The 26,056-nt window shown below is 47.4% G+C and overlaps 1 protein-coding gene across 1 annotated transcript in view; it reads left to right on the top strand.

Moving 5' to 3' along the window:
• Positions 1-7,364: 7,364 nt before the first annotated feature.
• AOAH (acyloxyacyl hydrolase (neutrophil)) overlaps positions 7,365-26,056 on the top strand; it is a gene marked incomplete at its 5' end in the record, with an annotated part of 38,962 nt that continues 20,270 nt past the window's right edge. Inside the window, 6 exons of the mRNA XM_008587220.1 lie at positions 7,365-7,401; positions 8,176-8,250; positions 17,459-17,631; positions 23,987-24,045; positions 24,129-24,188; positions 25,478-25,574. Of these exons, the coding sequence (XP_008585442.1) occupies positions 7,365-7,401; positions 8,176-8,250; positions 17,459-17,631; positions 23,987-24,045; positions 24,129-24,188; positions 25,478-25,574 (501 nt within the window). The remainder of the gene's footprint in view (positions 7,402-8,175; positions 8,251-17,458; positions 17,632-23,986; positions 24,046-24,128; positions 24,189-25,477; positions 25,575-26,056) is intronic.

Raw genomic sequence — 26,056 nt, forward strand, 5'->3', positions numbered from 1 at the left:
CGCACGGGTTGGCCCTTCTGGAGAGCTCACTAGTAACTTCAATGTAGTTCAAGGGGTCTCCGGGCTCCCCTCTCCCCACCAGAAATCAGTTAGGGGTTCCTCCAAACTGAGGTCCCAAGAGATGGAATCTGCGTCCCGGGAAGAGGAAGTGTATCTGGGGCCGACGCCCAGGGTGTGGCAGAGAGACGATCTGGGCCGGCACCTCTTCCCTGCCCCCCCGACGCTGGCCGGGGTCTCCCCTCGCTACCAGCCCCGTCTGAGATCTGCGAGGAGAGTGGGATTGTAGGCCGGTCCACAGGCCCCGGGGTGCCCCGCGTCGAGGTAAGCAAATGACACGTCTCAGTGCGGATTCACGCCAAGCAGAGATGGCTGGCCTGCCCTCACTAAACCGGCCGACTCCGCCCCCACCCGAGACAATGGAGGCAGCTCTGTTGTGGGCGCCTAGCCTGGTGTGGTAGGTGGGAGCCAGGCGGGCAGGGAGCAGTCGGGCTTCGTCCCTCAAGTGGGGCTGGGCTGGGGGTGACTCACAGAGCTCGCAGAGTTGGGCCAGTCTGGCGCGTTTCACTCCGTTTCTGCTGGCTTTCTTGGCCTTTGATGTCTGGGCTGCTCGCCCATTCCCGCAGCAGGGCTTGGGTGCTCTCAGGAGTCCTCTTCTGTGTTGGCCCCAAAGCCTCGAACCTGATGCCGCTTGTTTGTCGATGTAGGATCGTTGTTGAAAGAATTATTCGCCTTTTGTTGCTCTTGGAAATGCAATTAATACTCTGGTATCACCACGCACACCTCTCAGAATCGCGCTGTTTCCTGGCACGGCCGCTCCAGACCCACCGTTTGTTGTTGTTTCTTGTATGTTGTAGTTGATTTTCATGTTCCATTACCAATTCCTCCTTTCTCTCCCTTCCTCTCCCCCGCCCCTCCCCCATCAACATCATATCCGTTCACTTGTCTTAACAAGTTCAAGGAACTGTTGTAATTGTGTCTTCTTTTTCCCCCCCATTTATTTGTTTGTATATTTATTTATTTATTTTTATTAGCTCCTATAAATAAGTGAGAACATGCAGCATTTCTCTTTCTGTGCCTGGCTTATATCATTTAATATAATTCTCTCTAGGTCCATCCATGTTGTTGCAAATGGCAGTATTTCATTCGTTTTTATAGCTGAGTAGTATTCCATTGTGTAGATATATCACATTTTCCGTATCCTCTCACCTGATGATGGACATTGGGGCTGGTCCAACTCTTGGCTATTGTAAAGAGTGCTGCGATGAACATTGGGGAACAGGTGTATCTTCCACTTGATGATTTCCATTCCTCTGGGTTTATTCCCAGCAGTGGGATAGCTGGGTCATATGGCAGATCTATCTGCAACTGTTTGAGGAACCTCCATACAATTTTCCACAAAGGCTGCACCATTTTGCAGTCCCACCAACAATGTATGAGAGTTCCTTTTTCTCTGCAACCTCACCAGCATTTATCATTCACAGTCTTTTGGATATTAGCCATCCTCACTGGGGTGAAATGGTATCTCAGTGTGATTTTGATTTGCATTTCCTGAATGCTGAGTGATGTTGAGCATTTTTTCATGTGTCTGTTGGTGAGTTGTATGTCTTCCTTTGAGAAATGCCTATTCAGCTCCTTTGCCCATTTTTTAATCAGGTTACTTGTTTTTTTTTTTGCTGTTGTTTGAGTTCCTTGTATATTCTGGTTATTAATCCTTTGTCAGATGTATATTTTGCCAATATTTTCTCCCAGTATGTTGGTTGTCTTTTTGCTCTATCAGTTGTTGCTTTTGCTGTGCAGAAGATTTTTAGTTTGATTTTAATTTAGTTTTAAAAATTTCTGTATTAGTTTTCAACATCTAAAAATTGGAAGATTTTACATAAAGCTCCAGATTTTCAGTTTCCATTGTGGAATCAAAAGATCTGACAACACTGGCCCTTATTCTGAATGGTACAAATCCATCGGGCTGAGTAATGGCTGCTCTTTCCATGCTGAGTTGACCATGGACTTCACCTGCCAGGCTCTGCAGGTGTCTGAGCTATGACCTCTGGTCCAGATCACTGATTATTGCCATTACATGGTTTGCATGAGTAGATAAACTACAATGTGCCTCTTAGTCCTTTTCACAGATTCTCAATGAGAACTAAATAAATTAATTCACAGACTCTCCTTTAAGAACTAAAATAATCTATTTTCAGCCATTTAATTTTAGCCAGCTAGTAAATTGCTCTCTGCAATAGATTGCTAGCTGAGACACTGCTTCCTAGCTATAAGACCTTGAACAAGTCTCTTTCCCTCTCTGGGCCTCATCTGTGAAAATGTCCCATGCAGGGCTGATGCTCCGCTATGTTCCATGACTCTGAGTAGAGCCAAGAGGCAGAGGTCAGAAGCTAATGAAGTGAAGCTTGAGGGCCCCTCACTTGCCTGGTGACCATATGTATCTGTAAAATTTGCAAATATACGATATTTAACCACAATTGGCTAAGACCCCTGTCTCTTTCCTCTCTGGACTTCCTCTAATGTCAGGTCTTGTTTTGTGTTTTATGCTCTTTTCCTTAAAGAGAATAAATTATACAAGCTTCAGAACTCACAAAACCTGGATCTGCCCCTGTCTTATACAGATCGTTATAACAACTATGGCATTAGACTAGAGATTTGTTTCTGAGCAGTGTGTAAAAAGCATCAGGTATTTTATTGGGAATTAATTAACTAGTTCTTAAAACCTCAGGAAAAGAAAGGCCAGCTTTTCTTTCAGGACTCACCTTAACACCACTGCGTTAAGCCTCCTCAGAGTCCCTAACACTTGATTTTCATTACTTGTTTAATAACTATAAGCTTTGTAAGTACAGGAATCATGTCTTTTCTATTTACCAGTGTGTCTCCAGCACTTATTACGATGCCTGGCACATAGTAAGCACCCAATAAATGTTGCCAAATTAGTAAATTAATTTATGAAGACTTATTGTACTTATATTAAGTATCCCTCATCTCTTTCCATGAAAAATTTGAGACTTAGTGCTCACTCTGGGCCAGGCACTAAAAGTTACAAACTCATTTAGAAGACCGTTAAAATTGTTTTACCAGTTGATTTGAATGCACAGTGTGCAACGTGTTTGCTGCTGTGGTCAACACTGCCCGAGCAGTGGAAATGAAGCTGAAATTCATTTACAGAGGACAACCATGCTGAGATTGTGCGAGACCCTTCCCTTCTTGCAGTGCTCTACGCCTGTTTAAAAGAAACTGAACGAGCCAGAGATCAGACTTTAAAGGCCTGTCTTCACCCTTTTCCTCCCCTAGTTGGGGACAGGTAGATTCTCCATTGGACCGCCTTGACAAATGAATAAAATGGCCCTATTCTGAGGTCAAACCTTCTCTCCCTCTCTGCATCATGACTGGAGAGCAGAACACGAACCTCTTAAGGCAGTGCCCACCCCTCAGCTGTCTGTCTTGCTTGGGCACATCCCACGGCTCAGGAGTCGCCGGGCCTCCCCGCAGGCACGCCACAGTGCCAGCCACCGCAGCATGCTCTCTACTGGAGGCAGCAGCGGCAGCAAAAGCAGCAGCTGCAGAGGAGTCTCTTGACAGGAAGAGAAGGATGACAGAGACTGGGAAGGAGAGACACAGAAAATGTCGACAAGTCTAACGAAAGAGTAGCAGAGCAGCAGAAAGGGAAAATTAAGAAGAAAGAGTAAAGTGGGAATTACATAATCTAATGACATAATCTCATAAAACTGAGATTTCCAAAAGGAAATGGAAGTAGTGGAAAGGGCAAGATCTTTGAGGCAAAGAGATTCGGTGCTCATAGCAGGATTACTGCCAGGGAAAAACAGACATTTAGGTAGAGAGCAGGCAGGCCCTTGCTCCGTGAGTGGCTGTTAGTGATTGCTTTACTAACACCCACTACGACCGGGTGCCACTGGTCCACCATCCTCGTCCTGAGTTGCAGAGCAGCACAGGTGGTGGTGGGCATGGGGAGGGCTGCCCCCGGCTTGCCATGACAGGTTTTCACAGTTGCTTTCCTCAAGCTCTGTGGGCGGCTTGCATTCCCGGCTGTTCTCTGGATGATGAGGACAGTTATTAGTCTGACCTGGTCCTTTACTTTTTTTCCCACTCACGGCTTGAGCTTTCACTAGTTTTCATTTCTTATTAAGAGAAAAATCACAGAGCGAGAATTAAACACCTTCTGATTTATTGTCTTACTGAAGATAGAAAGTTGAGAGTCACGGGGCTGGAACTGAATGAAGGCCCCACCCAGGGGAAGGCCACCGTGGGATCGTGTCTGCATGCAGGGGCTGCTGTGCTTTCCTTCCCCTGGAGGACCACAGGCAGCAATCCAGAGCCCAGAAATACTCTGGTCTCTACATTTAGGACTCAGTGTTGTAAAATCAGGCACTTTCCCCAAGCAGAGATAATAGGCCTCAAAGGACAGTGGGTTTTCCTCTTTTCAAGCTTTGGGGTTAGATTTGCACTAACCTCCCAAACTTGTTCCCAGAGCTCAATTATGTGTCTACCCTAATAGACACTGTATTAGTCCATTTCTGTTGCTCATAATAGAAATACCTGAAGCTGAATAATTTATAAAGAAACAATACTTATTGCTTACAGTTTTGGAGTCTGGGAAGTCCAAAGTCCAGGGAACGCACCAGTTGAGATGACTCTGGAGCAGTGCAGGGTGTCACAGGGCGAGAATTGGTGGAGCAGAGAGTGCTGAGAGCATCTCACATGCTCTCCCTTTACAGCCCTCAGAATCGCAGCCACGGCCACTGTGAACCCATCAACGGATTGATCCGTTTACTACGAATCACCTCTTCAAGGCCTATAATGGGGTTTCCCACCTTCCTAACACTGTCACAGTGGAGACCAACCTCAGTGAGTTGGGGGGACACCAGTCCACAGCAGACACTGTTCCTCAGGCATAGAGACTGCATCCAACTCATCTGTTAATCCCTGACTGTATGGCAGGCACGCGGCTGGTGCTCAGTAAATGAATGGAGTGGCGAAGGAACGCGTGCACGCTGAGATGGGCTGACTGCTCTTAATTTGTATGGCTGTGTGCCTTTTATAATAATACCCTCCCTTACAACAAAAAAGGAAATATATAGCAGCTCCTCAAAAAAATTAAACATATGAGGGTGCTTCAAAAAGTTTGTTGGGGGGCCGGCCCGGTGGCGCACTGGATAGTGCGCCGCTTGGGAGTGTGGCGGCACTCCCGCCGAGGGTTCGGATCCCACATACAGACCGGTTCCTGCTCACTGGCTGAGCGAGGCACGGGAGCAACACCGAGGGTTGCGATCCCATTGCCAGTCCCGGTCCGGTACGGGGGCAACACTGAGGGTTGTGATCCATTGCTGGACACGGAAAAAGACAAAAAAAAAAAAAGTTTGTTGGAAAAAATAGAATTGAAAGATAATACAAATCTTTCCTTAAACTTTTTGAAGTATCTTCATAGAATTGCCATATGGTCCGGCACTTTCAATCAGGTATACACCCCAACGAATTGAAAGCAGGGATTTGGACAGATACTCATACACCAATGTTCATAGCAGCACTATTCACAATAACCAACAGGTGGGAACAATCTAAATGTACATCAGTGGATGAATGGATAAACAAAATGGTATAACCATGCAATGGAATATTATTCATCCTTAAAAAGGGAGGAAATTCTGACACATGCTATAACACATGGACGAACCTTGAGGACATAGTGCTAAGTGAAATAAGGCCACCACAGAAGGACAAATACTGTATGAGTCCACCTACATGAGGTGCCTAGAATAGTTAAATTCATAGAAACAGAGAGTAGAGAGGTGGTTACTAGAGGCTATCAGCCATTGAAGAATGGCCACAGAGTTTCAGTTTGGGAAGATGGAAAAGTTCTGGAGACAGATGTTGGTGATAGTTACACAACAATGTGAACGTACTTAATGTGTTAACACTCCTGAATCCTCCAAGAGAACAGCAACACTGTCTGCGCAGCTTGCAACTAGTTGTATGTGACAAAGAGGCAGTCACTGCGTAGTCAGACAGTTTCAGGGTAACATGGGCCAGCACGCCCCTCGTGGCTACGTACCGCTGTTTTTCCCATGAGGATCTGTAAGAACACATACTGGCTCTGTCATAAAATGCACCTGCCCCCCAGGCTTCCACAGCTGGGAGTCAGAGGAAAATCGTCCTATGGAAAGGGGAAATTGAGGTAGTTTCCCCAACTCTCATTTACCAAGTTACACCATCTGCCTGAGGATTACTCACTTATACTGGCAGGTCAACCTCCTAGGAATGAAAAAGCAGTAAACCTATCTGGGCACACTCTTCCTAGACTCCAGCCTAGAGGAGCAGTGTCCCCAGAGAGCCAGAGCTCAGCACTGCACACAGATAGACTGGTTGGAATTGCAGTTCTCCACTCTGTGTAGTTGTGTAGCTTTGGGCAAGTCACTTCAGTGAACCTTAGTTTTCTCATCTATAAAATGGGACTATTAGGGCTGACCCCATGGCGCGCTCAGGAGAGTGCAGCACTGGGAGCGCAGTGGTGCTCCCGCCGCGGGTTCGGATCCTATATAGGAATGGCCAGTGCGCTCACTGGCTGAGCGCGGTGTGGGCGACACCACACCAAGGGTTGCAATCCCCTTACCAGTCACGAAAAAGACAAAAAAAAAAAATGGGACTATTACAGTGCCTACCTCACCAGTCGTACTAAGGCTCAGATGAGCTAGTAAGAATTTAATGGTGCCTAGAATACAGTAAGTATTTGTTAAGTACAATTTCCATATCAGAGATATATTACGAGTGGTAATGGGTTGGGAGAAGACAGTCATGCATATCATTACAAGAGTTGAAATACATCAACTCGACCGTCTGAACCCACTGGCCAGACAATCTGGAGGAGCCTCAGGAGGCAGAAGAAACACCAGGAGGACGTTAAACGGGGCTCTCCAGAGAGATGGGCAGTTCTTGAAAAATCTTCTCCCTGTTCCTCTGATCCTTCAAGTCATTCCAAAATATTCTGGTTAGTTTGTCTCCAGACAATATATAGATAGAGAGATATAGATAGGTAGATATCTTTTTCTCACATCTACTGGAAAATGTACCCATTCGTGCCTAGGAAATATCTTGAGACCCATGAATCCAAAGAAATTTTGGCTGTGTTAGTACAGTCCCATGTAAGCAGAAAACCCACTAAGGAGGGTTCCAGGATTAAGCAGTACAGAAATTCACCAGCAGCAAGTTATTTCCATCACTGTGATGGTCTGGACCACATTTGACTGTACAGTAATACTTCTTCCATGAGTTCAGTCAATCAGGTTTAGACCGATGGTGTCAAATTGAGCTCACTAACTTTAATTATTTTCTTCATTCTAATTACTCAGGTGCATCTTCCCAAAACCTGAACAAGTTTATAGAAAGGTAAGTGGCTGATGGACATAAGAAGTTGTTCCTAAATTTGGTGTCTCATTTTGAAAAAGGAATTAAAATTCTCTGTTGTGACCCCATAACCATTTTTACTGAGCTTGTCAGTCACTATCAAAACACTAAGATATCATTTCTTGAGCCAGTGAGCAAAAGAAGTGACTAATATAAGAATGACCTCCAAGCAGGATTATAAAAATGAATGCCAAATGGGTAAAACTTAGGTCTGACAGAAGTACATGAAAAGACAAAAGGATTATGTTATATTCCTGCTTTATGCATAAGAAAACATCTTTGTGCTCATGTTGGGCTTAAAATTCAGAAGTGAGGCTCTGAGCGCCCGGAATGGAAGCCTCAAGATGCCCTTGCTTTTTGAATCGAGCACAGGTCCACAGCTGTCAGGATGTCCTACAAACATGGACGTAAGTAACCCAGGTAACTCATCTGTGCCTACTGATGACAAACGCTACCACAAATGCTGGGAAAGATGCCAGGAAGACAGTGGTGTGTCTGTTCACCTGGAACCCCGGTCCACTCTTTTCAATTCTATGCATTTAAGTGGACTTTCCCTAATGGAGGAGTGGGTTGATGATTAGAGAGAAGAGGGGATTGAGAGTGGTTACTGGCTATCCTGGAATGAAAGAAAAATGTTGAAAAGTTTACCAAGGGGGCGGCCATACAAAGTATTTCTCACAGGCCCAGACTGTGTCACTGGTTACAAAGCTAGGTTTCCACGTGTCTGACACTCAGATTCCATCTGTGCCTTCTCAGCTTGTCCAGGAACCAACTGTTGGACCATCCAGCCATCGTCATATACGCCATGATTGGAAACGATGTCTGCAATGGGTGAGTTACTGAGGAAGAAGGTTTTCAAAATTCTGTGGCTCTGGGTGTCCCCCCCTTACCACCCCACTCCACACCAATTGCACTCCATCACCGTGGCCTGCCATTGAGTTGAATTTCTCTGTCTTAGGAGCAAGTCTTAGGCACACATGGAATCAACAGCACCAACCTGAGAAGCTGAAAACTCCTTTTAAAAATATCCGACCCATTAACTCTCAACTATGACCTCACAAGTGGGTGTGTCATATCACTTATGAGTTACATCACAAGAAATATGCTACTACTAACCAAGAATCTAATCCTGAGAATCATGACTGTTTAAATAAAATGAGGCAGAAGCCCAGTTACGTCATAAGAACACCTTCCTCACTCGCCAGCCGATACCTCCTCGCATGACAGAGACAGCACAGCGTCATGGCATTTGCAAAGAAACCACGTGTAACTCACAGCCAATCCTACTTATGCCCAGGGTCCATAATAAGAACGTGGTTTGACTAAACTGTTAATATCAGTAGTGACTTCAGAATGTTTAATGCCTCAGCTCCCCCACAACAGTCGGAGAGGTCTCTCAAAATCTGTGTACGAGATGCATGTGTGAATGCCATCTGTCCTGTGGTCGTGGCCAAAAAACAAAAGCAAAAGGTGAGACAGAATCTAGAGCAATTCCCCAAAGCCCCAGTAGCCACAGACGTGCTGTTTCAGAAAACAGAAAAGTAGGGCCGGCCCGGTGGCACACTGCTACAGTGCACCGCTTGAGAGCGGGGCGGCGCTCCTGCCGAGGGTTCGGATCCCACATACAGACCAGTTCCCGCTCACTGGCTGAGCTAGGTGCGGGTGCAGCACTGAGGGTTGCGATCCCGTTGCCAGTCCCGGTCCGGTACGGGCGCGACACTGAGGGTTGCGATCCGTTGCCAGACACGAAAAAAAGACAAAAAGGAAAAAAAAAAGAAAACAGAAAAGTAAGGCCAAGAGAAGTTGTGTGACTTGCTCAAGGTGATAGGATTGATTAACAGCAGAGCTAGCTTCCTACCCGGTGCTGCTAGAGGTGGCCCACCCTGCTCGCTGTCCACCCAGGGCTGTCCCATGCTTCCCCCACCGAGCTTTGCAAGGCTGTGCTACAGACGAGCTCAGTAGTGCCAGTGAGTTTGCCCTCATGGAGCTCTGTGGAACGCTGATGGTGAAGGAGATGTAGACATCGTGGGTGAAGTGAGTTCAGGGCAGGAGATGACCCAGAGATGCTGACATGCCACACACCACTGTGGCTCCCCTCAGGCTCCTTTACTGCTCTCCCCAGAATCCCAAGTCAGCCAAGGCTACATACTGGGGATCCAAGTCCCTACCTGTGGGACAAGCCACTTGGGACTCTCCAGTAAATAGCAAACACCCTCTAAGGCCTGTCATGAGCCAAGAGCTACACGGTCCTCTTTATCACCTCATCCCCACAGCAGCCCTAAGAGACAGGTATGACTGTCCCCATTTTACAGATGAGGAAATTGAGGTTCAGCAAGGTTAAGAAACTCGCTTATTCTGCTGTTGAGTAGCAAAGCTGAGAGCCAAGCCAGGTACTCCAACTAACTTTCATGCTTTCTACAGTCCACACCGGCTTTATTTGCTTTCTTTTGCCCGTTCACTTTTTTAAAGTATGTATTGAGCACTCATGATGTGCCAAGCACTGTGCCAGGCTCCAGGATACAACGGCGAAGAGGCCACAGTCCCTGACTTTAAGGAGCTCGTGGGAGGAGAAGCACTGAAGCCCCAGCCCCACCACAAAACAGAACTCACCGATGGTCAGACCAGCCAGGGCCCTTCCAGCCCCGGGTCATGTTCCCCCAGAGGGGAACAGAAAGCAAACTAGTTACACCAGGTAAAGAACACCTGCAGAAAGAGGCTCTGACTGCCAAAGCCAAAATCCCTGAAACTGTGTTTTTCAGCACAGACTGCTTACCCAGAAGCCCCTCCAAGCCAGGCCTGCTTTTACTTTACCAAAGAGCCAAAGGGCAGGCAGACATCAGCCAGAGACCCGTGCCAGCCTCTCCCTGCCGGTGATCTGGGCAGGGAAGCAGCAAGCATTTGGGTGAGAGAACAGAGCTGGCAGCGTGGGATGTCTCTGTGGTGCCCACTCTGTGATGTCCCGTGGAGGGGTTAGAAAAATAAAGACAGGTGGCGACAGCACCTCCCCATCTGCCAGAGCATCAAGGTGGAGCAGGTATCCCAAGATAAGCAAAGGGATTTCATAAAAGGCTCAGCAAGGAGTTGCGTAACGCGCTCGTCCTGGGTCGAGCTATAGGGTATTCGCTAGACCTTTTCTTTTCTTTTCTGTGATGATGCTAGCTCTTACTGGAATGATGCAGCCGTGTGCCACTTTCTCAGTTCTCCAGACTCACAAGCCTACTCGGTAACTTGTTAAATGAATGGAGGTCATCATCAGCAGATAGCTTTTGGCGTCCGGAATTCAAGAAGAAAGGTGATATGGACAGATCTAGCTTCTCGCTGTAACCCTACACAATCCGATCTAAACTAACTCAGATCCTTGGGCTTTTCCTATCACTGTCCTCAAAAGCTTCATAGCGTGAGTGACACAGAAGGAGAAAAATTCCTGGAAACAGGGCAAATGTGGGTGAGCTACAGCAGCGGAATATCTGGGTGGCAGGGTCAGCAATGGGAAAGTGAGAATGACCTTAGAGTGTCAAATCATAAAGGCCAATGACAACCGTCCCCCAACATCCCCAATACGACATCCCTGGCAACAACATTGGAATTGCTGGAAACGTGATAGAATTATACTAACACTAGTCATCGAACAGCAGCCACATAAACTGACATGGTTGCACTGTTTAGAGTGGACATAGAAATCATAAACAGTCCATTTTCATCTAATGGAGAGAGCCAGGACCACCCACCCAGGTTGTCTGTGTCGCCCTGGCCTCAATTATTGTTTTTGTGCAAAGCTGGTGCTTCAGGTCATGCCTGGGGCAGCTGAGCAGCACTGCAGTGAGAGGAAGCCAGCCGAGGCACTGACAGGTCACAGGCCCCGAGGAGCCCTGACTACTGGGAGCAGTCCATGCTGACATTCAAATGGTAGGAAACCCAGCAGGAAGAGAAGGGTTGCGACTGCTGTCGGAGGGGTTCTCTTTCCCAGGCTCCTCAGTCAGAGGCGTGGACGGCAAAGAGAATGGTAAGCAGTTTCCTGGCCAGCCAGCACATTCCAGGCCACAGCCACTTTTTAGGGCCTTTCAATGCATCTCTTTGCATGGGGTGACGTGGGCTCCGTGAGTCGCCACCCCACTCCTAGTCCGTGTCATTCAGTCCTAGTCTGAATCCCAATGATTGCAAGTGCCTGGCGTGAAACAAAGTCAGCTCTTACCTAGATGTTTCAAAAACACAAATGCCAGCTGCAAGTGATGTCACAGCACTCCATCAGGACAGGTGTCTGGGCTTTAGCTCTGTTCTGGGAAGCTGGTTATCTGCAGAGGCTGTTCACCTTCTCCCTTGGGAGGGGGCTTCTCTGTCTGGCATTCGCTAGGTGACATCTGGCTGGCATACCTGCCACGGTAACATGATCATAGCTAGCCCTGCACCCAGGGAAAAAGCCTTATTTTGCATGATCAGATACAATTCATTAGTACAAGGATGGGCTTCTGAGACACCGAGGGACAAAGCGCCTGGCCATGTGTTCCTGTCATGGGCAAGAGCATGTTTGTGGGCACCGACTTCCCTCTTATTGCTTTCCCTGGTGTGACCATCGGTCCCCAGGCTGGTTCTCACATTTCCCCTCTGTAAGCTGGGCACTCCCGATCCCCCTCCTGAGCATCTGGGCATCTGCTGTGAGCTGGCTGCGTGTGAGGGAGGGTACCAGGGCACTAGGGTAGACAGGCAGACCCAGGATGGCAGGGCAGAGCTGACACAGCTCCCAAGCACCGGGGTTGAAAAGAACTAGACACTTTGCGTTCAGCCCATTCAGCCTTCAGCAGAAATCAGACAGACCTCAGAGATATTTCCCAAACCACTGGGGCTCTTTGTCCCCAAAATACTAGTACTAAGTCCCCCAAAAAATCACCAGAGGAGAAAGAATACACAGATCAAAATGGCACTGAGAACTTGGACGGACAGAAGTCAGAAGAAGGTGACCCCCCACCAGTCCCATAAACCCTTTTGCCTTTGCCTGAACTAAGAGTTGGTTGATTTTGCTGTGCACTTTAAAGGATGTAAGAAACAATGCACATGAGAAAAGTACGAGGGAACGAAGACGGCTAGAGAATGTCCCATTAGCAACACCAGGTCTTTCGTTTTTATTTTACTTAGCAATTAGCCATTTCGATCACAGTTGCTTCATTTGTGGGGTGCCCTTTTATGAGTACAAATTATCTAAGACTCTTTATCATCAGGTTTGTCTCTCTAACCGAAAAATAACCATGGAATGGGGAGGCTGGGAGACGTTGCAGCGCCTTCTCTTATTTCACCCACATGTGCTAGGAGAGCGATGGTGCAGTGTGACTGCTCCATGCCAGCCAGCCGTGATATCAGCAGGAAAAAAAGAGGCTGGCGGGGCCGCTGCTAATAGGCAGCGTGTGCTGGTTTCACCAGTGACAGGGGATGGGGCACAGGCACTCAGCTCGCCTTTCATTTCGCCCCTGCTGTCACACCCCACACACACAGTGAATGTGAAACCCGGTCATGCTGGGTGGGTCCTCTTGGTCTGAGTAAACCCACAAGGCAGCTTAAATCCCCTTTGCAAGCTGGGATTCTTCTAGCACTGTTTCTGCACATGTGCAAATCCAGCCAAAACCCCTGCCCCCCTGCTGCCCCTAATAGGTAGGCAACCTAATCTCAAATCCTTGTGTGTGCTTTCTATGCAAGCTAGGGAGATTTTTATTCAAACAGTAGTACAATTTTTTCATGGCAACAAAAAAAAACGTGAACTTAGTATGCACTTCTACATGCTGAAGTTTTGTGAATCTGACATGCTTTTCCCCGCTTTGGAAAACCCAAGCAACCAACCGCAGCTAACACCCCACTGGCTATTCCAAAACGCCAGCCTTGCTCTGCCTTCTCACTTTCTGGAGAGCCCCCAATTTGGGGGGTGATTTTATTTGACCAAGTGAAATAGGTGGAGGGGGAATGACATAAAATTACAATGTCTTTTGGGCCGGCCCGGTGGCGCACTGCTACAGTGTGCCGCTTGGGAAGCGCAGCGGTGCTCCCGCCAAGGGTTCGGATCCCACATACAGACCGGCCGCTCACTGGCTGAGTGAGGTGCGGGAGCAACACCGAGGGTTGCGATCCCGTTGCCGGTCCCGGTACGGTATGGGTGCAACACTGAGGGTTGCGATCCGTTGCCGGCCACAAAAAAAGACAAAAAGGAAAAAAAAAATTACAATGTCTTTTGCCCTTCCCATTAAAGCTTAGGTAGAGTCCAGTTTTTTCCCCTAACTTTAGAAAGGAGAATAAAAATGTTATGGGAATATGTAACATTTTTATTTCTCTGATGACAAAATAACATTTATTGTGAAAAGATCGAATAATACAGGACGTAGAAAGTGAAATTTCCAAGTAAAATTTCCTGCTCCAAGCATGAGAGTTTGATGTACTTTCACCCAAATTTTTCCTATGCAAATTCTAACTTACAGAGTTCTTAATATTCATTGAAATGAGATAATACTATGCATACTACTCTGTAATGTGTCCTTTGTAATCAACAATACTTTTCAGCTATCTTTCCATGTTAATGTATGCAGATTACTTCATGTTTTTAAATTTTATTTTATTGAGATGAAATTCACACATTATTAAAATTAACCATTCTAAAGTGAACAACTTACAATGTTGTGGAACCACATACTTTATCTGTTTACTTCAGTCTTTTTATTTTTTTTATTTTTATTTTTTTTTTTGTCTTTTTCCGTGTCCGGCAACGGATTGCAACCCTCAGTGTTGCCCCCGTACCGGACCGGGACCGGCAACGGGATCGCAACCCTCGGTGTTGCACCCGCGCCTCGCTCAGCCAGTGAGCGGGAACCGGTCTGTATGTGGGATCCGAACCCTCGGCGGGAGCACCACCGCGCTTCCCAAGCGGTGCACTACCACAGTGCGCCACCGGGCCGGCCCCACTACTTCATTCTTTTTAACCGCAGTGTAGAGCTCTTTTGCACAGATGTACCATAATTTATGTATCTAGACTTTTTAGCTTTTTTCCAATTTTATACTCTTCCAGGTAATGTTGCAATACTTGTATATACATTTTTGCACGTTTGTGGAAATGTTATTATAGGATAACTTCCTAAAAGTGAAATGAATTTTCTAAATTCATTTTTTTATTGAAATGTATTTATTATGCATATTCGTGGGGCCCAGAGTTGAATATTAATACATGTATACAATGTGTGATGGTCAAATCAGGGTAATTGGCGTATTCATCATTACAAATGTTAATCATTTCTTTGTGATGAGGATATTCAGTCTCCCCCCTTCTAACCATGTGATAGCATGCAGCAAATGATTGCTAATTATACATGCCTAGCTCGACTGCACACATAGAACTTACTTTTCCTAACTAGCTGTCTTGTGTTCATTAATCAGCCTCTCATTATCTCCCCGCCCCTTCACCTTTCAGCCTCTAGTATCCACAGTTCTACTGTCACCTTTTGAAAGTTCAACTTATTGTTTGCTTGCTTGTCTCTTTCTTTGTTTCTTTCTTAAAAGTGATATTTCAACGTTAAAAGTTAAACCAACCTCCAATTTTGATACATTTTGAAAAAATGTATCAAAAAGACAGTGCCAATGTTCGTATAAGAGCTCCCTGAAAAGTCAGAGCAGTGGATATCCCTCGGGCCTCTTTCTGTCCCCTCTTCCCATATCACTTGTGCCCTGGGTCCAGCCTCTGAGTGATGGACTTCCTTTATCTGGTTTGGAATCTATATTAAGTTCCCTGGGGCTGCCACAGCAAAGTACCACAAACTGGGTGGCTTGAAACAACAGAAATTCAGAAGCCCAAAATCAAGGTGTCAGCAGGGCCAAAGTCCCTCTGAAAGCTTTAAGGAAAAATCCTTCCTCTTCTCTTTCAGCATCTGGCAACTCCCAGCAGTGCTCGGCATTGCTGGGCTCTGCAGCGGGACCGCATCTCTGCCCCGCTCTTCACGAGGCCCCCTGCCTGCATGCATCTGGGTGTCCTCTCCTCTTCTTATAAAGACACTAGTCATCAGATTTAAGGCCCACCCTAATCCAACATGACCTCGCTTTAACTGAGCTAATTACATCTACAGAGACCCTATTTTCAAATAATGTCACCTTCTGTGGGACACTTTTTAACCCAGTACAGAATCATTAGGTAAATTTGGAATTTTAAGGACTTCTAAACTGAAAGCAGCTCTATACCGTTATTCCATTTAGGTTGACAACAGGCAGTTTAGAGCCTACAGAGTAGATGAAAACCTTAGAGAATTCTGTATTCTACTCCCAGATTAATGCGGCTCATCCTAATTCAAATTTGTTATGTTCCTGACAGTGTGTACAAAAGTCAGCTGTGCAAAAAATGAACGATCATAGACACTTATTAAAGCCAAAAATGTTCTACTTTCCCTATTTATGCCTTGCCTTTAAATATAACTTTAAATGAATAAATAAATAAATAGAACTTGAATGTAACTTTCCATGATGTATTCCTGATATTTTGTACATTCTTTATTTCTGCTCTTTTCCAAACCAAATGAAAATAAGTCAATCAGCTGACATGCAACAAATGTCCATTTGAGGCTAAAGATATGCTGCTTTCAATTCCCTTATAACTGACATCTTTGTCTTAAATCTTTTGATTTTAGGCCTATGCTTCTTATAACTACTTTCAGCACTTTCTTTTTCTGTTTTACTTTTATGAAATCAAAGAGAAAAATATCCTTCATAGAGCACAAGCACTACTATATAGAGAAAGACAGCAACGCAAAACGAGCTGTTGGTTGGCAAATGCTCTTACGGGGGTAGAGCCTGGCAAAGCGGCCCCGTGGGAAATGCATGAAAGTCGAAACTCGGTGTGGAAGCTAAAGGATAAAAAGCAAGACATAGTGTGCACACGTACTGCAACTGCATCTCTCAGTGACAGCTGTTTCCCTAACTGTGATAAGTGTGAAAAGTTTTAGGTTTTTTAAATTTATTTTTATTAGCATATTCATTGTTACAAATCGTACTTATTCTTCGTGTCCCTTATCCAATCTCTCCCTGCCCGTCCCTCCATTCCCCGTCCCCTCCCCCTCTAATAACCATAGATTTGTCCTCTTCATCTGATAGATTATCTGTTCCTCTGTTGTGTTGTTGCCTAGACGATCTGTCCAGCACTGAAACAGGTGTGATCAAGTCTTCCCGTTATAGTAAATCAGATGCTGCTTCTATTACTCAGGAGTGTGCTTTGTGGAGAGAGAGGACCTCTTCTTTCTTTGGTTTTTTGGTCTCCGCTGGTGCCTCTCCTCGTGTCAATGCAGTTGAGAGTCTGGCGTGCCATCTGCATGATGGCTGTGACTGCTGCTGTAGAGTCTAGCTGCTTTTGTGGCAGCCATGGCAACTGTGGTGGCTGTGGTAGGCTACCTGTGTGGAAATAGTATTTCGAGTGTGCTCTTTACCTGGTTTTCACTGGGTTCAGCTTCCCCCAGCTCCATGCCTCAGGACCATAAGAGTGAAAAGTTTTAAAGACCAATTTACAGATCTCAAAATATCAAATAAATTATAAGCTAGACACTTTTCATTCCATTAATTATAAGTCGGGATAGGTGAGATTATGCTATAGGAACAAACAGCCCTAAAATCCTGGCAGTGTAAAGCAGCAAACGTTTCTCACTCACGCTACGTGTCCAGCAAGGATCACCCTGGGACTCTGTTCCTGGACTCAGATTGGTGAAATAGCTATACAGAACATCGCCCATACCCATGACAGAGAAAAAGCGCATCCCAGAGGCCCTCACGCCACCAAACATGACACTTGTCACCTCTGCTCACAACTCCTTGGCCAGAACCAGTCACGTGGTCCACCCCACAACAAGGGAGTTGGGAAGTACGATTTCACCATGTGCCAGAAAGGTGGAAAGCCAGGAATATTTTGCAAATAGCTCCAATAACCACCATATTGTGCTCGCGTGCACACGTGTGCGTGTGTGTTTGTTGCATTTTGTGCTCACATGCATCTATCCTTATAATCAACTAAGATATTTTCTGTTCCTTCCACCAACAGGAATAGTGACCCAGTCCCAAAAATGACCACTCCTGAGAAATTGTACTCCAACGTCATGCAGACTCTGAAGCATCTGAATTCCCACCTGCCCAAGGGCAGCCACGTTATTTTTTATGGCTTACCAGATGGAACCTTTCTCTGGGATCATTTGCACAGCAGATATCATCCTCTCGGTATCAGTTTGAAGATATTTTTACTCTTTAACAACATTAACGTATATGTAGTTCAACCCATGCAGGAATACGCTTAAAATACCATCAAAGAACATGGGTCAGAGCTGATGAAGGGAAGAGTCCCCAGGGGCAGTATTTAAAGGTCATTATCCAAGGGTGGGCAGAATCAGATCCAAAGCCAGAAAGGGCAGCAGTATTTAATGAAGAATTAGGACAAATTGAAATGCAAGAGTTTAAATCAGGAAACTCCCTTAACAGAAGGAGAAATGTAGAGTGAACAGAGGAAGCCCAAGCAGGAGACAGAATACCCTGAGTGAGGGTGGGGAATGCCTCCGAGCGGCCAGTTAGAATTCAGTAAAACTCTTTCGTCCAGCCTGTGAGCTCCCTGCAGCTCCACTCTCTTGGGGTCCCTGGCTCTGAAAGGTTTTAAATGTCCCACAGAAACTTCTAATGGCATCTGTAACATTCCAGATGCCGTACAAACAACGTAAAAGTAGTAGTGATTTGCATGTGGAAGGACTGCCATGCTGATCCTTAAAACAACCCTGTGAGAGAGATGTTTTCATTAACCATTTCCATTTTATAAATGAAAAAACTAAGGCTCAGAGAGGTTAGGTAGCTTGCCAAATGCTGCATAGCTCATTGTGTATGTCAGCGGGGGGTAGCAGGGTTCTGCTTTCTGCATTTTGGGGGAGAATGTCCTTTCAAAATCTAAGTGCCCACTTGTGCCAGGCTCTGTTCTAGGAACTGGGTAACCAGCAGTGAACGCAATGGTCCTAATTCCTGCCCACATTGGGCTTATATTCCAGTGGGAGAAAGACTCCAGAAGTTGGTCAGAGGGTGATAAGTGCCACAGGAGGAAAATTAAGCAGGAAAGAGGAAGAGGGAGAGCTGGCCTCAGTCCTCTCTGCTGCACCTACTGAGAGAGGCCTGGGCCCCTCCCCTGAACCCTGTATTGACAGCACCTGTGCCAGTCTACATGCCGAAGGGGCTGCCCCTGCCCTGGGATTACCATACCACCTCCTGAGACCAACCTAAGCTGAATGTGCTGGAGGTCCCAGCACTTTCTCATGAGCAATTCAAAGGGGCAGACTCATTGCTTGGTGCCCTCTTAGAGGGGGGCGTGGAGAGCAAGACTTCATAGCTGAGGTCGTCGAGCTTTCTCTTGCACATAGAACCTTGTGTGCAGCTTTTCAATCTCCCTTGTCCTCCTTCTGCTCTCCCCATTAAGCCAGCTCCCTGCTTCTGCCTCAGGAAATGTCACCCCTCCCCACATGAGAAAAGAGTAGGGGTCCTTTAACTAGCTCTCAAAGGGCTCTGGTCTCTTCAGGGTGCATGATGGTAGATACCCACATTCCAGGCTCCCCCACAAGGAGGAGGAAGTCATTTCACTCTTGAGTTACTAAAGGTGTATCACAAATACTATTATCCAAGCAAAACACTGTCCAGCCTCGCCTAAGGAAAGCATATTCTTCCTGTTCACACACCTGTGACCGTGCCCCTTAGAAATAGTAATGTGATCGCACACAGGAGAACTTCACTCCATCTGGAATGCCTCGCATGCATAAAAGTCACCACTTGGGCTAAGAAGATTCTTTGAACCATTTGATATGAACATTGTGGTCTCCAGCAGATTCTTGCTAAGTTTCTCCCGTGTTTGGAAATACCTGGGGCGGGGGAAGTGTGCTCCCAATTTACTCCACCACACCAGCAGGGACTTCAGGTTTTCTGATATCAAATCCCATTCTCTTTCCATGAACCCTGATTAGACCGCCTCCATAGTTTCTTCCAGACGTGCTACACAATTCACTTGCTTTAGCCACAGTATGTGGTAATGACTCCAGGCAATTTGGAAAAAAGTGAGGGAAGTAAAAAAAAGTGATTGGGGGACCCATTATCTCTAAGCCAGTGGTTCTCAGCCAGCAGGTAGGGATATCCCCACTTGTTTTCACCTCTGGGGGTAGAAAGGGGGTGCTACTAGCAGCTAGTGGGTAGAGGCCAGGGGTGTTGCTAAACATCCCACAATACTCAGGACAGCCCCCCACAACCTAGAATGTCAGGAGTGCCAGGGCCGAGAAGCTCTGCCTAGGGCTTGGCCTTGTCTTCCTCTGGTGGCCTCTCTCTGGCCACTAATCATGCACTGGCATTTCACAGCACAAGGGCAAGAGAAGGAAGAAGTGGAGAAGGCTTCTAGATAAACAACTCTAGCTTTGAAAAAAAAAAAATCCAGTTAGGAGAAAGTTGAAACCATCTAAGATTTGGGGGGTCTTTTGGGTTTGTTTGTTTTTTGGTTTGGGGTTTTTTTGGGGTTTTTTTGGCAGCTGGCTGGTATGAGGATCCAAACCCTTGACCCTGGTGTTTATACACCGCACTCTAATGAACTGAGCTAACCAGCCAGCCCATTTGTTTAATGTTTTTAAGTAATTATTCACATCCCGAATTATCCCTGCTGCCTGGTTGCCATGGGAAATAAATTATATGTTACTCAACGAAGCATCAGGGTCCTTGCTAGCGAAGCTGGGGAAGCAGGTGGGATTTGCCAGCTTCCCTGTTCCTCCCTTGGCAGGGTTCATAACTCACCTAAGGTGAGGGGCTTGCAGAGGGGGCTGCCACCCTCACGCTGCCTTCCTTCTACTGCTCCCGCCCCAGACCTGACCTCTGGATCTTCATCCCCACTGGACACGAACCAGCCATGCAGCCAGGGTAGGGCGGGCCCAGCCTCCAGGGTATGGGTGCGCCGCCTTGGTTAGCGTAGAACTCGTGGTATTCAGTGGCCAGACACCGAAGGGTGTTCCCAGGGCACTGTACTAGGAAGCAAAAAAAAGGGGATGGGCATCCATTTATTTCTGTTTGGGACTAGAAGCATGGCGATGATCACCTCTGGACTTGATTTAGCCAACTTTAAGGATTAGGAAAGCTCAGGGAGCAGAGGGCAGAGCAGCACCCCTGGTGGGACTGCCTCCTGGTGGGACCGGCTGGAGCTCAGCCTGACCATTCAGTAAAGAAAAGGCCAAATGCCACAGCATCCAGGGTAGGGAGTGGAGACCCAGGGCAGGAACAGGCCCGGCTCCTCCTGTGGGGGAGGAGGGGTTGACACCCCAGCACCTGTCCCCGTCAGCCACTGCTGCCAAGGCTAGGGGAACCCCACATTCCCCACCAGCAATTGAGATTTCTGCTGAGAGTTCATTGCCTGTGTGCGGACTTAGCAGGCAGCTGGTCTCACACCTTAGGTTCTGTCGGTGTAGATATTTTGAGAAAAGTCAAGTCTGACCAAGGCTGAGTCCTCTCCTCGTGGTCTGTGAGGAAGGTGTCCTGAGAGTTATCAGAGGGTCAGATGTGGCTGTGAAGGCAGAGGTTGTGCCTACAAATAAGTCTGCACGCGGGCCTTCCGAGAAGGGCCCCTGCCACAAACAGCCCCTTCATTTTGCCTCAGTTACTCAAACTTGAAACCAAAGGCCTTTTTCTTTAAATACCTTGTAATTTATGTTTTATTATTGTTTTTTCCCCATCTGGATTTACATGGTTTCAATACATTCAGATGGTATTTCATGAAGGTGTAACTGACTGATCTTTTTTGGCACTAAGCATTTATGGTCCCTAAGATTTCAGTTATGCTCCAGCATTAAATAAATACCAAAGACCCTGCCCTAAAGAACTTATATTTACTGAGACACAAACTGCTACTCTAGACAGCTGGGGACAAACATGCCCTTTAATCTTCAGAGGAGGCACATGACATCCACTGGTCGGCCACTGGCTCCCACCACACATGCATGCACACACACGCATGCACGCACGCACACGCATGCGCACACGCATGCACACGCATGCACACACACATGCATGCACGCACGCACACACCACAGCTCTTCAGCCCGTGACAATTCCTGGCCGCTGCGGGAAAGCCCCCCTGCCCCTGCTCCTGGGCATCCCTGATCAGCTCTCTTAACCAGATCAACTTTCTGACCAGGAAGTCACAGATGCAACCTCTTTACATGTACAACATGTACGTGGGATCAGTCTTTATACCAGGGCTCATCAATGCGCAATTACACGAAAGCAATGGGGACAGGAGGCAATGCCTACGAAGAAAGAGTAAGTGGCCAGCTGACAGTGCCAATAAGGAGAGACACATAAGCAAAGCATTTCCTCTTCTCTTTCTGCAAACCGTAAGCTCCTCATAAGCACTTCCTGCCAGACTTGCACGTGACCAGCCCCAGAGCCACCCCACCCTCTAACAGACAGAAATACCACAGAGAGAGCGAAACCCCCTCATTAACCTTCCCAGCCATCTTCTGACTGCACCTAGTGTGCCCTCATCCTGTTCAGCAGACCTGGCTACTCACACTGAGGATTTTCTTGTTATCAACTGGGTCCAATTGGAGGTGATGCCAGAACGGCAGGGAGATAGAGAGAAAAGGGAGAGGGTTTAAAGCTGGTCAGGATGAAGACACACCTCGTGGTCTCATCCCGAGGTGTGGGAGGACCTCAGCAGCAGGACAGCAGGAAGTGGGGGGTACGGCAGGAGGGAACGAGGCTGGGACTGGGCTTAACCCCTGAGGAGGAGCCCGCAGTTAAGTTCCCGGTACCCAACAGCAAGACAAACTCCAGTCCCTCTGGATATCATAGCAATCCAGGCTTGAAGGTGGGGAAGGGAGGGTACGAGAATGTCACTCACGGTCAAGCATGAGGTGCCACCTCCTTCCATGTTGAAGAGACCTCAGACACAGAGCAGGGTAGAGAGAGAGGCCACCCCTCAAGGTGAGAGGACACATCAGGGCCAAACAGAGTGTCAGGGTCTCAGCCAAGCTACCTAAGTGTCATTATGAGGCCATAGTCCCAACAGAAAAACCAGGTGGCCACTAGGCACCCACGCAAAGGCCCTCACAGAGGGTAGGAAGGGGGGAGGTGACAGCTCAGTGACAGACCCCCCAGGGAAGAGAGCCATATCACTGGGCACACAGGCATCCCAGGATGGGGAGTGGAGGCTGAAGGTGTCAGTCACGCAGCTGGGCTGGGCTGGGACACGGAGGGACATTTACAGGAAGGTGCAAATTACAAAAAGCCAAAACAACAAATAAATAAATAGAGGGAAAGAAGTCTCCGTGGGTAAAGCAGGGATTGGGGGACAGATGGGAGCTCAGGGCTCTGTGTTGGGCCCTAAAAATGAAGTCCATGCAGTAGGGAGACCAGGTGGGTCACTGTGACTTTTACAGCCATAATAAGCCTGTGGCTTTCCAGTCCTGGGATTCATTCACCCACAGAGAGAGAATATATTTTCCCCTGTGCCAAGAAAATTGAATCATTGTTCAGTCCAACCAGGCAGAGGTACAAGTGAAGGACAGGACTGTGTCCCACCACCCTCGACCTCTCTCTTGGCTCTGAGATAGGTCCTGTTAGCGTCCTTTATTTTTCCAAGCGTGTGAGAAGCGCTCATGGATACGGCATCAGTCACTCGCCCTGAGATTTGGGGGCCTGGATTTTGTGTGTCAGCACAGAATGAAAGCTGAATTGCCTCTGGAGATGGATAAGTACGAGGCGGGGGCCATGGGAGTTGGAGAGAAAAGAAATAATCGTCACTCACAGATTCTGGGTGGGCAGCGACTCCGGGCAGGGCTCTGGGGGAAGCCCCGCATGGCGTCTGCCCTTCAGTCTTAGCTACCCCTTAACCTGCATCAGAAAATAAGTGTGGGCATGCCTGCTGATGAGGGCGACCCTTACCCCAGTGCCATGAAGGGACACAGGGCGCTGGCCTCCCCGTCCCATGGGCCGTGCAAGCATTTTTGGAGGCCTTTAGTTCACCAAACTGCAGGGCACTGCATGGTCAGAGCTTCAGACGCCCAGAATATCCTGCCGGGTCCTCAGCAGGGGAGAACTGGGTCAGGCCCGAGTGTTTCATAAACTCACTGAAAGTTGGATTCGATCTTCTACTGCCTGGAATGCGCCTCTTCCCCCTCGGGAAGCTGGCATTTCATACCACTGCCAGGAGAAAGCTGCCGCCCTGCAAGGGCTTCGTTCACGGCATGCTGGCCCCCATGGAGCCCCAGGATGCTCGAATCTATTTTCGCTGGAGTCCAGATGAGGCCAGCCCCTCCAGCCCTGTGTAGCCCATGCCAAGAGCTCTACAGGGGAGGGAACTCCGTGGGCCCCTGCCCCTGCCCCCAGCTCTGGGCCTGAATCAGGAGGGCTCAGAAAGAGGCAAGCACAGGGCTCCTCGAGAGCAGTGCTGATGGAGAGATCAGGGCCAGTCCCCGGGAGGGCCAGCTTTCTGCAGGGGAGGCGGGTCGCCCACAGGTGGCTCAAAGTGTGGCTGTATCTGTGTGCACACAACATCCCAGGCCTCTCTGTTTTCCAGGCCAGCTAAATAGAGACGTGACCTACGCGCAGCTGTACTCCTTCCTGAGCTGCCTCCAGGTGAGCGCCCCTGCCTGCTCCGAGGCCACATTCCCCACCTGTCGCTGCTCCTCTTTAACCAAAGCCGTGATTTCCTGTCTCAGGTCAGCCCCTGCCATGGCTGGATGTCTTCCAACAAGACGCTCCGGACTCTCACTTCAGAGGTGGGACTGTCGCAGGCCTTCTGATGCCATCTTGGTCATTCTCTCCCTGTGTTTGCTGCAGTGTTTTCACTGGGATGGGCTGTGGCTGGGTCTCTAAGCTCGTGAATAACAGAATCAAAGTGCTGGGGGGTTTGAGAGGCCTGGAGAACTTGCTGTGACCTGTCTGCCTCTGCCTCTCTCTGGGTCTGTCCCGCTTACCGGGTCTCTCAGTCACTGTCTCTCTCGTGTGTGCACGTGTGTACACACACACACACACACACACACACACACACACAGCTTTTAAAGCTGTTCCCAGGCATAGCGGTAGAGGTGGAGAGATCGGAGCGAGGTTAGCCCTACGTGTGGCTGGAGCTCTCCCCAAGTAAGTACGTATGTCCCCGCTTCTCTGCGGGAATCCATTGCTCAAGCAAAATGACAGGCGTCTTCCACAGATAGCGAATGGTCTCTTGTAAATGATTTCCTGGATTTTTTTTTTAACAAAAGAAATATATTTCAATATTTAAAAACTTGAAGAACACAAAAAAGCACAAAGAACAGTAACAAAAATCACCCAAAATTCCACCGCCCGAAGTTAATACGTGTGTATGTCTCTCCATGATCCCTTCCAAGGACAGGTATTTTGGGGTTTTGCCTGCATGGTACGAGAATACACTCGATCTTCTATGCCTTCTGATGTGCATAAATTGTTTCTCCACATCATAATATTGTGCCCATTTTAAAGTATACACATGTGAATGTACCGTGATTCATTTCATCCCTTGGGATTGGACATACAGGTTGTTTTCAGTTTTTCACTCCAATAAATAGCATCGGGATGAGTAATTGTGTATATAAAAATGTACGTCTTTGTGGACATCCGTATTTCCTTAAGACAAATTTCTAGAAAAATTGTTAGGCCAGAGGGTATATCCATGTTTAAGGATTTGATGCACAATGCCAGGTTGCTCTCCAGAAAGGGTAAACTAGCCCACGTTCTCATTCACCTCCCCATGACAGCGTGCGACGTTGTCCCGGTCATCATGCTTCTTCATCTCATCTTTGCCGATCCCATGGGGGGAAGAGGTATCTATTGCTTTAATTTGCACAGACCTGATTCCTAATGCCTGTTAACATTTTTCATATGTTCACGGCTATTTGCACATGGATAGAACGTGATGTGCAGAGCAGCTGGCCTGGAGAAAGGGACGCGGAGGGTGGTGGGGAGGTGGGTTCACCTGCTCTGCCTGAATTGTCTCACTAAAGTCAAAGTCTAGTTTTCATGGAATTCTCCCTGTTTCCCTCGTATTTAGAGAGCAGAACAACTCTCCAATACACTGAAAAAAATTGCAACCAGCAAGAAATTTATGAACTTCGATCTTTTCTACATGGATTTTGCCTTTCAAGAAAGTAAGTGGCTTGGTTTCATAGAGACCAGAGCAGCAGCTAGTTCAGAGCCTGCCCGGGCAGGGTGCTGACAGCCTGACACCCTGACAGGGTGGCTCCTGCACATTCTCACGCACTCTTAGCTCTCAGTATTTAAAAAAGATAAAGTGTGAGACTCTTTCTTTTTTTGTTTTTCTATTTTATTTTATTTTGTCGATGTACAATGCGGTTGATTATTGTGGCCAATTACCGAAACCTCCCTCCCTCCTCCCTCTCCCCCCTCCCTCCCAACAATGTCCTTTCTGTTTGCTTGTTGTATCAATTTCAAGGAATTGCAACTGTTGTGTCTTCTTCTTCCCCCCCCCCACCGTGTGTGTGTATTTATTTATTTTTAGCTCCCACAGATAAGTGAGAACATGTGATATTTCTCTTTCTNCACCGTGTGTGTGTATTTATTTATTTTTAGCTCCCACAAATAAGTGAGAACATGTGATATTTCTCTTTCT

This window comes from Galeopterus variegatus, unplaced genomic scaffold (genome assembly GCF_000696425.1).
Source record: "Galeopterus variegatus unplaced genomic scaffold, G_variegatus-3.0.2 Scaffold4291, whole genome shotgun sequence".
NCBI classification, from domain to species: domain Eukaryota; kingdom Metazoa; phylum Chordata; class Mammalia; order Dermoptera; family Cynocephalidae; genus Galeopterus; species Galeopterus variegatus.